The 12,287-nt window shown below is 41.8% G+C and overlaps 1 protein-coding gene across 1 annotated transcript in view; it reads left to right on the top strand.

Moving 5' to 3' along the window:
- Positions 1–12,287, top strand: part of SMYD2 (SET and MYND domain containing 2) — a 46,722-nt gene that overhangs the window by 20,346 nt on the left and 14,089 nt on the right. The window contains exons 5-8 of the mRNA XM_032771252.2: positions 1,855–1,979; positions 5,432–5,499; positions 7,755–7,857; positions 10,465–10,575. Of these exons, the coding sequence (XP_032627143.1) occupies positions 1,855–1,979; positions 5,432–5,499; positions 7,755–7,857; positions 10,465–10,575 (407 nt within the window). The remainder of the gene's footprint in view (positions 1–1,854; positions 1,980–5,431; positions 5,500–7,754; positions 7,858–10,464; positions 10,576–12,287) is intronic.

The following is a 12,287-nucleotide window of genomic DNA, read 5'->3' as shown; positions in this document are numbered from 1 at the left end:
TGGCTTGCTTTTATCTGGAAGGTTACTGTTTCCACCCCAACACTCTTGAGGCAATTAGAAATTGAGCAACCGTTAAGAGTAACCAGCCTGGAATAGTCTACATGGCGCAGCAGTGTTGCTCTCTTTCTTGGTATTGATAGAGATAAGAAGAAGCTGATGTGCACAAGTGATGGTATTGTAGGCTTACATGCCTTTCATCCTGAAGGATTTCCAAGCCCTTGACAAAATGCTAGATAAATGCTGTCATTGATGGAGTGAGAGGTGGCACTTATTTCACCAAGCCCAGCAAGACTACAGGACAGCTTTAGTACAGAAGGTGAATGAGATTGCCTCAACTGGAACTGCCAGGGGAAATGGAATAGGTAAAATGTTGGCATTTATCCAAGCCAGAGCAGCCTACATGGAGAGGAATTTTGAGGACAAGTTGTCAAACAAGCTAGTGGTGTGAACATAGAGGTGGGTGTTCATGGAGGGTTTTCTGTGGATTCTGCTGAATTTTAGCCTACATTAATATAAATATCTTACTCATCTGGAAGCTCAAAAGGGTTGGAGTTTGGGTCAGTGGATGCTTATCCTAAAGCACTGAGATGCTCTGCCACCACAATTCTGCCCTTCTCCCCCAACAGGCTCCCTTGCTATTTCTGGCTGTCTTGGTGAGAAGCCCCCTCTGCTGTCCATTACCCATCCTCCTTTGGCATCTTCAGCACTTGCCCCATGCCCTCACTCTCTTCCCAGGGATGGGTGAGTGAAGAAATGGCATAGGATTCTCATTGGAAGGCTTCATCTTTCTTTCTTACACCTGAGCTCCCCCTAGTTCTCATCCTGAAATTGTCCCATTTCAGTGTCCCCACTATTCTGTGTCTCCCCCCATTTGTCCCCACTCTTACGTGTCTCTCTCCCATTTGTGCCCCTCCTTTTCAGCTCTTTTTTCCCTGTAGTCTCTCTTCTCACTGCTGTCCTATTTTTGGGGGTTCAAAGGGGAATTGCAACATTACTTTGCTTTGCAGGTGGGACTCGGTAGTTCTGCTGCCATGCAGAGTAGGGAGGACGACAGTGGTAACAGTTAGGCACTCCATTCTACTTCTGTTGGAGTGAGAGCAAAAGGTGTCTCAAGCAGAGAATTGACTGGGAAAATGCTCAGTCCACAGCCCCCTCAAAATGTCAGATGGCTTAGCTGCCTAGGGTTTTGTCTGGAACCATGAGTGGGACTGGATATAAAATACTAGGACAGGATCAGATGAGTATGCCAGGACTCCAGTGCTGATGCCCCACCCCCCCAAATAGTAGAGATCTTCAATGACTGCAAGTGGTTAGGACCTCCGCTGTTAGAGATCCTGTCTTTTGGATGAGGGGCAGAACAGTCTCTTCTAGTGTTCTACTGGGACACCTTCAGTACTGACTAGGACATGTCTACATGGGGAAGGTCTGTCATGTTGAGAAACGTTTCACTAGCATGATATTAAATGTGGCTTAGCACCTTTTGTAGACTGGGCCAAGTAGTGTATAAGAACATATTCACAGCTATGGTTAACCCTAGGGCTAAGTTAATCATCAGCGAACATGTTTTAAATACTACTGTTCTTGTCCTCAGGGATATTGTGTTTAATTTCTTGTTAATAAAAAAGTATCAGCCAGCATTTTCTAACCTCATGCATTTTCCCTCATGCATTTTCCCAGTGTATACACATGGCCTTGGAAGGAGAAGCAATCACAGCCACTTCTTACAGTACCTCCATTACTGCTGTTCCTTGGGTGTCTCCCATCCAAGTTATGACTTGTTCTAACCTAGCTATGTCTGCAGTTAACCAGAAGAGAGTTCCTTGTATTGAAACAGGATGTCTTCTTTATCCACAGACCTTGATAAACTAGACAATGAAAAGAGAGAGTTGATTCAGAATGACATTGCTGCTCTTCATCACTTTTATTCAAAGCACATAGAGTACCCTGACAACGCTGGCCTTGTAGTCCTCTTTGCACAAGTAAGTTGACTAGAATAAAATCCATTTAGGTAGGTGGTATTGTGAGAATCTAGTCTCTGTGAAAGAAGCAAAAGACAGCTATGAGAACAGCCTTCCTTGTATCCACAGCAGAGGGGGTAGTGGTAAAGCATTGCTTTGGTGTTTTCTCCCAGGCACAAGTTTCTAAATGTGATCCAGAAGTTCATTTATCACCGCTCTGGACAGGTGGCAAGGAGGCAGAATATCATTCTGGATAACATTTTGAAATCTTACAATGTTTAATTTCACCCCTCTCTTACCTTGAATTTCACATATATCCAGACTTCATGTATTTTCTTGGACACGGTAATAGTTGTGATGCTCTAAGATTGACATTTCACCTTCATGCCTGCGTCCCCTCATCCCCCTTCTTTAAAAAAAATAAAATAAAATAAAAAAAAAATGCACATTTTAATCCAGAATTGCCAAGCATCACTCTATCTTTCTGTCTGGACTCTCTGTTTAAGCCTCAAACAAAGGGTGCTGTGCCGTCTGTGATGGTAGGTTTTTGAGATGTGGACAACTTTCTACTATTGGACTGAGACTGCGCACTCATTTTGTATAGGCCAGTGCCTACCAGTAAGAGGTCATCGTTGCTATTATCTTAATTAGTGTTTAAACTGCTGTACTTCAGGTGCAAGTTCCAGTACCGTATTCCATTAATTATCCTCTACGCCATCTGGTTTCCCATGATTCACTTTTTGGTTTTGTTTGGTTTTCTTTGATGATTGAAGTTTTCTTTCTATTTTTTTAAGCCTTTTCAGTTTGCCTAATGATATAGAAAGAGATACATCCAAATCTCTGCTTCAATTTAAGGAATCAGACCTGTCCAAATTCTTATTGTGATTTTGAATATTTTGCTGGAAAGCAGCCAGAACCCCCAAAGATTCAGTGATTTTTACTAAAACAGTAGCTTCTCTGTTCTTGGGTGATTTCATCAGCCCCCACTGCTGCAGCTAGTTTCTGCATACTGCTGACCCCCCATTTCCTGGTACTGCAAACCCCTCTTCCCCAGCATCCCTGACATCCGCATTGCTCCCTTCTGTCCATACAAAACCCAGCTCATGAGATCAGCATCCTAGCCTGTCACTGTGTCCATGTTATGCTCTATACCTCCCTCCAGGTCCTTCCACTGACACCCCTTCTTGATCACATCATGGTCTAGACTCCTAGAGTCTGCATAACTCTGTCCCCAGCTTTCTTACCTGTTCTTGTCTCTTATCCTCTATTGTGTCACTGATACCAGCCTTGAATGCTGTTCAAGTTTCACAAACATCCCTTTACACATGGAATGCTCTCCCTGAATTAAACTCTAACCCACTAACCTCTTATCCTTCAAATCCCTTCTCCTGAGCCATTTCTGCTATGATGCTTACAAGAAAGAGCCACCTACCGATGATTAGGCTGAGGGTAGTTGGAAGTACCTGACTATATATTTATTTAAAAAATACAACTTACAAATCAATTGGAACCATCAAGTTTTGTGTCTGTCGCCAACTTATGTGGCCCTGTGTTCTTATTGCTGTTAACCCCATCCTCCTTCCTGTCTGTTTTACACTCACCTGTTTTGTGTCTTGTCTTGTTTTAAATTTGATTATCGGCTTTTGGGACAGGATACTTGTACAGCCCCTAGCATGATGACGCCTCCACCCTGACTGGGACCTTTTGGATGCTACCACACTACAAGTAATAATTATTAGAAGTTATTTTACCACTCTGAAGGTGGTGGTGAGGACTCTTTATTTAGAACCATGAATTCTGCTTATGTAATTCATTGGTCTTTATCTGAAGGCTGGTCAAGGTGGGTTGAGGGTGGGATTTCAAACGGCTTCTAAAGTACAGTCCTCGCTGTAGTGTGGCTAGTGGAGCATTGACGTATGTTCCTAGTAGTTTCAGTAAAGGGAAACGACGAGGGATTCTTTCAGGGGGCTTCACGTGCAGTTGACAATCCTGCTAGTCTATACTTGATCGGCTGCACCTGGGTCTTTTGTGTCTTCATCTGGCACTTGTGAGACAACAGATGTGTTCATTCCATTCTAGTATCGCCATGGAAAGGAGAGCTTATCGATACTGGCAGGGAGATGTATGGGGCATTAACTTTCTGCTGGCATAAATGCAGCTGTCATCAAAATGGGGCCTAAACTACTTGATTGGAGTTGAGATGGATTTTGGTGACTGTGAAGATAGATGGGAAGTGCAGCTTTAAATGTTGTTTAGTACACACTCATTGACACTGAGACTATTGTGCGCCAAATCCTGAAGTTCCTACTTAGACTAAGGGCTTGTCTACACTACTGCGTAAGTCAATGTAAGTTACATCACTCAGGGGTGTGAAAAAGCCACCCCCTCAGCAGTGCAAGTTATATCAACTTAAAGCGGTGTCCACACCCGACAATGTCGGTGGAAGAGCATCTCTGGCCACCGTAGCTTCCACCTCTCGTGGAGGTGGAGTAATTATGCTGACAGGAGAGCACTCTTCTGTCAGCGTAGTGCGTCTTCACCAGACGTGCTATAGCGGCGCAGCTGCACCCAAGCAATGTGGTAATGTAGACTAGCCCTAAGCTCCCATTGAGTTCAATGAGAGAAAAAACATGAGCAGGGATTTCAGGACATGGCTTTATGGCCTGCTTGACTCCTTTCTTTCAAGTGTATTGACAAATATCTGGCCTTGTCCTGTGTCCATGTATTTTAATTAAACCTGTCTGCTTCTGCCCCTCCCACTATGTCTCCACCGTCATTTATTCCCACCGTTAACTTCTACTCTTTTTGCCACAAAGTTCAAGTTCTTTGTCCGTTACTAATAATTAAAAATAAATATTTGCACTGCAGGTGCAATTTGAGGCATTGACTAGGTTGCAGCCCCACTGTGCCAGGCTCTGTGTATCATATTCAAGGCATTGCACAGGCCCTTCACTGTCTGGTTTTGTTCACCCTCCCTTTTCTTTGTGCACGTAGCTCTGTCCAGTCCTCTGTTGTTAGCATTCCTCTGGGCCAGATCCTGCTCCCATTGATGTCCGTAGTTACATTTCCATTTGAAGCAGGATTGGCCTCTTTTCTCTCCTCTGCCACTTGCCTCACAATGTCCTCTCTGCTTGGAATAGTCTCGCTTTATACGGGGCAACCTGTCTCTCCTTCTTCCAAACTCTTCTTAAGCCTCATGTCCTGTCCTTGGCTATCCAAAGGCTGATTTCCTCTGTGTTGTGGTCTGATCCTATTCTGGTGCATGAGTCTTTAAACTCCTCAACATGAGGGCTCTGAACACAAGTAGCTCTGTATAAATACTGATTAAGAATAAACAAAATTGCAACCAGATTACTGCAATTTACTGCTCAGCATGGTCCCTTATAGCCAGAGTATGTATGTGAACATGGAATATTAAACCAGAAGATGGTGATTACCAGAGATCTGAGCTAATCACTCTCTCTTTTCCTCAGGTTAATTGTAATGGCTTCACAATTGAAGATGAAGAACTGTCTCACTTGGGATCAGCAATATTTCCTGAGTAGGTTGGATTTTATTTTTTAAACAATAAAAATATTGTATTTAAAAAAAACAAAACAAACCCCAATACATGTTACAGATGTGGTAAATTGAATTAACCCATGGTTATGATTCTGTCTGTAATGAAATACTCAAAGATAACTGGAGATATAGCACAGTGGCTTCAATGAACTGTCTAGTGTACATAGAGGGACCTGTCTAGTACTGTGCAATAGAGTTGTGCAAGCATTTTATAATGAGGTTTCACCTGCTTTTGTTGGAAACCCAAAAATCAGGCCATCTTTGCCAAAGAGTTCAATAAGGTCCACCTACCTTTTGATAAGCCTACAGTTTCAAGTGGCTCTGAACCAGTTTATGGTTTTAGACAGCTTTGCTTTAAAAACATGATGATTTCAGCAGAGTTACCCTTTCAGTTTGTTTGGAAGCCATGAAACTCAGGGTGTGAACCACATCCAGATTGATCTGAATCAATGGGCTTTTGATGATCATCTATGCAACTCTTTTCAATTTCTTTTGATTTCCTCCATAAAATCTTTCCATTTTGTTTTAGTTTGGTGGAGTCCTTAACCTGGTGCTTTCTGCCCAAGTGATTAGTCTCTGTTCAATGCCATCTCCCAAGCTTTGTTCCTTTTTAACTAGCGGATCTTCTTCCTACATTACTCCAACCTCCTCCTCCTCTGATGTTTTAACAGTGTGATATGTTATGTTGCCAAGACAGTGAAAAATTATTTACAAACTCTTGTCAGCTCTATAAGTAAATCACAGATGTTATTGAAGTGCTGTTCATGGAATAGGAGACGTGGGTCTTTCTAGTGCTCAAAAGGAAGAAAGGTGCCCCCTTCAAGGGAGTTGGTTTGCAAATTCCCCTCTTGCTGCTGACAATATAGCCCTTATTGAAAGCATTGCTTAATTTGAGTTTTCTAAGGTATTGAGCACATACGTCCATCGACACCAGTGGGAGCTACAGGGTGGTGGTTGGTTGTATTACAGTAACATTTAGAGTCCCCAACTGAGGTCCGGGTATCATTGTGCTAGGTTCAGTTTATGTTGTACATAAACAGAATAACACAGTCCTTCCTCCAAAGAGTTTACGCTCTCTAAGAAGACAAGGCAAAGAGTGAGGGACAGGCAGGGATGCTTTTGTCTTATTACAGATGGTGATCTAAGGTACAGAGAGATTAAGTGATTTACCCGAGGTCACAGAGGCAGTCTCTGACAAAGCAGGGAATTGAACCTAGAGCTTCTGAGTGCCAGTCCAGTGCCTTAACTGTAAGACCATCTTTCTGTCTGAGGGTGCTCAGCAACTCTGTGAATTAGGCCTTTCGAATTTAACAACAATTATACCTTTTGAGCTAAAATTTCTCCTTCTTGATCTCTAACTAAAGATGCAATTATTATTCTGTGTGCGGTGTTAAAGAAGGTATGTTAGCTACTACCTCTACCTCGATATAACGCTGTCCTCGGGAGCCAAAAAATCTTACCGTGTTATAGGTGAAGCTGCGTTATATCGGACTTGCTTTGCTCCACCGGAGTGCGCAGCCCTGCCCCCCACCCAAGCACTGCTTTACTGTGTTATATCGTAATTCATGTTATATTGGGTCGCGTTATATCGAGGTAGAAGTGTGTGTCTAATAAAACAGACAGACTGAATTTTCTCTGAGCCCGGAGTGCTGAAGGACGTGTTTTCCTCCAGCAGTTAGAATATTTTTGCACACTGTATGTGCATAACTGAAAAATAATTATTTTTTTTCAGACTTGGGGCCTGGTTTTGCTCTCTCTGAAGTTGATAGGAGTTTTACAGTTGGTCTCAGACTCCACTGCAAACAAGTGGCCTTTTGTGTACTAAATTTCTGTCTGTATTGCTTTCTAGTATAATAATACTTAGTGCTTCTCTTCCCCAAGGGGTCCCCAGGCACTTCTTAAGCTATGAGCCTGGCTCTGGTCCCACTGAGACTTGTCATTGACTTTACAAGGCCTGTTCCCGCTTCCATTATACATACCACTGTAATATAGTCACCTCTGGACAGCATTTAGCACACTGCACAACACGGGATGGAAGGACCGTTTGTCTGATCCTACCCTATTCATCAGCAGGACCATTTATTGTAATTTTATAATAACAATACTATAACCTTCTTATGGTTACCTATGTTTTTAGCTGAGACGCATCTTGCAGAGCAAGAGGACTTGAGCTATTAGATGCTGAAGTGATGCTTTTTGCTTTCAGACACAAAAATTGCCCTTTTGCTTTTACAGTGTTGCACTGATGAACCATAGTTGTTGCCCAAATGTGATTGTAACGTACAAAGGGACCTTAGCTGAAGTCAGAGCTGTTCAAGAGATTGAACCTGGAGATGAGGTAAATGCACATCATGTGAGTGTAAATACAGTGGTGTGTGGGCATGCACCTGGTAAAGTGAGGGTGAACTTGCTTGTCAAGCATCGCTTCAGTTAAAATGGAAGCCTGTTCCTCATATCTCTTGTCTTTCAATCAATTCTGAAAACTCACTTAAAAAAAAAAATTCAGGGGTGGAGCAAGGGGAGTCAGTGTCTTTTTGTTGGTTAGAGCAGAGGAGTGGGAGGCAGGCTGTTGTATCTCTGCCACTGGTTCAACACAGGAACCTGATCCCTCTGTGCCTCACTTTCTTCATCTGTAAAATGGGTATAAGTAGCTACCTCACAAGGTAGCTTTGAGGCTTGAGCTATTGATGTTTAGCTGATGCTTTGAGATCCCCATATGAAAGGGGTCAATTGAAAGTAAACTATTATTATTATTATTTATTTAATAATTACCATTACCAATATAATAATATTGTAAGGAAGATGTGGAGGTAGCCAGAACAAGACCAAGTAAAAGGGGCACTGATCGCTTCTCTGCTATCCTGCTTCTGTCTGGACAGAGTGTTCACATAACATGGAGCTCATCCAGACCACACTGGGTAAAACAGGACCATGCCATGAAAGAATGAAGTTATTTTGATCTCTATGACCCCAGTGCGGGCAAGACTGTCAATGAAGGCTGGATTGAATTTGCCATGACTAGAACAAGGGATTTTAGGTTGTGTCAAGCCAATCTGGTTCAGTCACTGATCTTTGACAATGTGTCTTCAACAGCAAAGACCACCTTTATCTGTTAAATTTATCTTGGGCAGGGTGGGGAGGAGGTGCTCAACCATAATCCTGAGTGACAACAATGGTGCATTTGCTAAATAATCAAAGAGTTTGTCTAGGATTTCACTGTTACACCCTCGATAATGTCATATGAATGATAAAGGCTAATCGTGTTAAAATGAGTTTGAGATTAATTTTAGTAGCAATTGCCTATTTATTTATTTGCTTGGGCTTTTTATTTAAGTGTAATGAAAATAATGTGACTGAAGTTACTGAGAGGAGGAAAGCTGTTTGAGGTCAGATTGTGAACACTTCTTATTGGCAATGGGTAGAGAGTTACTTGCCTGAGTAATGGGACAACCCAGGTGTACAATTCCTCCTCATTCTGAGTAGGGGAGTTGGTCACAAAAACATCAGCACGCATTGCAAACAAAGTTTGTTTAATGTACATGAGATAATTACAAGCTGGCTATTTAGTGTGACATCCTGGACATAGTATCTTTTATAATGGACTTACTGTTTGTGGGGTTAAAATGAGAAATAGAACTCATCTTTTGACATCTTGACTTTTAAAGCTGGATTGTTATTTACAAAACGATTGCTGACCCTTTGGTAAAAAATTCCAAAAACTGGAATCTTATATCCCATAACTGGTCTTTTAACATTAAAAAAAATGTGCACTATGTGGACAAAGTGTGTTGGAATGAATCTCTGTGCTTGTGTACTACAGACACATGGCCTGTGTCTCCATCTTCTGGTTCCATGTAGCCATTGCAACAGAAAATGGTCAGTTTCCACTTAAAAGCTCCTGCATCTTGTGTGTTTTGTGCCTGCGAAATTAAATTGAGTGCCAGCATAGAACAAAAACACATATAAGTGAAATTGACTGCTGTTCAGAGAGAGTAAAGGACCAGCAAAGACTGGATCAGATTAGCACAACATTTTAAGACTTGGTTCAATTTTCTTATTTATAATTTATTTTCTTGCTCTTCAGTGATAAAGTGGTCAACTGTGTCGTGTATTTAGGATGTTTCTTAGGAGTATACCATTTTAAAACACAAAACAGTTTCGTTCATTGCCAAGAGTTCCACTGTGCAGGGCTCAGAAGGAGAGGGGAAATTAAACTAATGAACGGGAAATGCCTGTAAAATGACCTATAATAATATGTTTATACTTAAAAATATCACTGCTTTAAAAATAAATCAGGATTTAAATACCCTTCCAGAACTGAAGCACTGGATCCCTTTCAGAAAGTGGAAATCTCCTCAATAAATTAAAGCTCTTGTCCTAAATTTTCGAAAACTGCTAGTGATTCTGGGTGCCCAGCTGGAGACATTGTAAAGGGACCTGGTTTTCAGAAAGAGCAGAGCACCCAGCCTCTGACAATCAGGCCCCTTTAAGGTTTCTCAAGTTGGGCACCCCAAATCAGTAATCACTTAGGCCCCAGTTTCTAGCCTGGCAGGAGCCGAGATGGCACACTAAAGCCATGATATTTTTAGGTATAGAAAAGCTCTCTTGCCCAGTCCAGAATCTTGCCTGTCCTGAGCCTCTGTCAGAGGGGAAATTCCACCCTTAGAAGGAGGAAGCATTTCTCTGGCAGACTGAATTAATGACATAGCGACGGATTGGAGCTGCTGAGAAGTTTTAAATGTAAGAATTAGTCCCTGGGAAGTGGGATTAGTGGACAGGTGATGTGATTGTAGGGATGTAATATGTTGTACAGGTATATGGTGATCTGATTATATTAGATATTTGAAATATATAGATTGTGTGTATGTGGTGTTTCTTATAAAATGTGGGTGCACTTACTTTATTATGCAAGTTTTTTGATTGATTTTGTATGTTTTTCCTTTAGATTTTTACTAGTTATATCGATCTGTTGTATCCTACAGAAGATAGAAATGATCGGTTAAGAGACTCCTATTTCTTCACCTGTGACTGCAGGGAATGCATTACTAAAGAAAAGGTAATATACCCATGGTATAGAAGTATGTTCCTGATGACCTACCCACATACCAGAGGCTTTCATGCTGTTTTCTATCTGACTAATCAAATTTGGAATGTAGGGAGTGCTTCCTGTCTGAGACCTTCTCTCATACCCTTTCTCTCCACTGTAACCATGAAGTATCATGGAATATCCTGGTAGGTACTTGTTGAAAGGTAATATGAAAACTGTTAGACCCAAGTTTTTGTATTGTGTCTCCACAAATTGGATGTATGGGGCATTTTGCACAGAAATCAGTTTTTTCTGACTTTGGTATTCTTTCCTCCCCTCTTCCACCCCTTCCCCCCACCCCCTGCATATTGTGAAATTCTCTTGGTTCTTCCTGGCTTTCTGAAAGTATCGCACAATGCAACATTACAAATACCAGAAGTCTCTCTGCAGTTCATGGCACCAGTGATGTACTGAATGATTGATTTATTCTGGTCTTTCTTCTGTGAACCAAGAAGTACCACAAAGATTTCACAGGGGGAATTTAGGGCTTGATCATGAACCCATCAGTGTCAATCCTGGCTTGCCACTGACTTCAAAGAGTGCAGTTAAAAGAGTTATTTAAAACCTAATTCTGTGCTGAATGGCTCCTACAGCCTGATAATTGGGGATTTTCAGCAAACAAATCTCTGCTTAACTGAGTTCTTGTATTTGTGCTGCAGCTCAGCTTTAATGTGACAATACGGGTGTGGCGCTACTATCAGATAGGCTAACTTTTGTATCCTTTCCATGACCTTGTGTGTTACCCTTGTTATATGTAGTCCAAGAAAAAAGGTATTGTGATGGTAGCTGTGGGAACAAAGTTTCAATAAAAGCTCTTTATTAAAAAGAAATCTTGTTAGGCAGAAAAAATAATTGATTTGTTACATACTATAGGTTACAGTTAACTGTGCAAATTAATCAAAGACCTATATATAGATGGCTTTATTTTAGTTAGAAATGGTGTCACAATTACCAGGCTGACTGCCCCTCTGACTCCTCTTGATCTCTTTGAGTACACCCTCTTTCAGGTCTCTCGCCTATAGCTATCAGCTTTCTGAGGGTGAAATTACACAGTTCTCCCAGTCAGATCAGATACTGGGCTGCAGGCCCCTGTGATCAACCACGATTACTCAACAGGCCTGACTTGTGCACAGCACCTGCAGCTCTATTCTCTCTAAGGCAAAGACAGTGGTAACCAGTGACCGGCGTCTCCTTAAAGCAAGGTATTTAATACAACAAAAGCATTAAGAAAAAAATGATCTTAAAACAATAAAACAGACAGGACTCATGTCTAGTTTACCAGATATCTAACTATTTTCCACATAGGGATCCTATACGTCTAAGATTCTTTTGGACCCCTTGTGAGACGGGGTCTACAATCCTACACAAAAGAAAGGCAAGCAGAGAATGAGAAGCCTGCCTGCCTGCCTGCAGACAGCAAAACCAGTTCCACCCTATCTTAGCTGTGAGAAATCTCAATTAGGGAGAGAGAAGGCCTCAACTCCTGTAGCTAATGAGGACGAACCCAAGTATAAAGAGGGAGGAAGAGACCAGGTAGAAGAGCTCAAGACTTCAAGGGAATAGTAACTCTTTGTTAGAGGAGCTAATGTCTGCCTGCCTCTGAGGCCTGGTCTACACTACGCGTTTATACCGATTTTAGCAGAGTTAAACCGATTTAACGCTGTACCCGTCCACACAACGAG

Source organism: Chelonoidis abingdonii, chromosome 3 (assembly GCF_003597395.2).
Source record: "Chelonoidis abingdonii isolate Lonesome George chromosome 3, CheloAbing_2.0, whole genome shotgun sequence".
In the NCBI taxonomy this organism is placed as follows: domain Eukaryota; kingdom Metazoa; phylum Chordata; order Testudines; family Testudinidae; genus Chelonoidis; species Chelonoidis abingdonii.
Note: the sequence above shows the minus strand (reverse complement) of the source record. Positions and strands in the feature narration are given on the sequence as shown.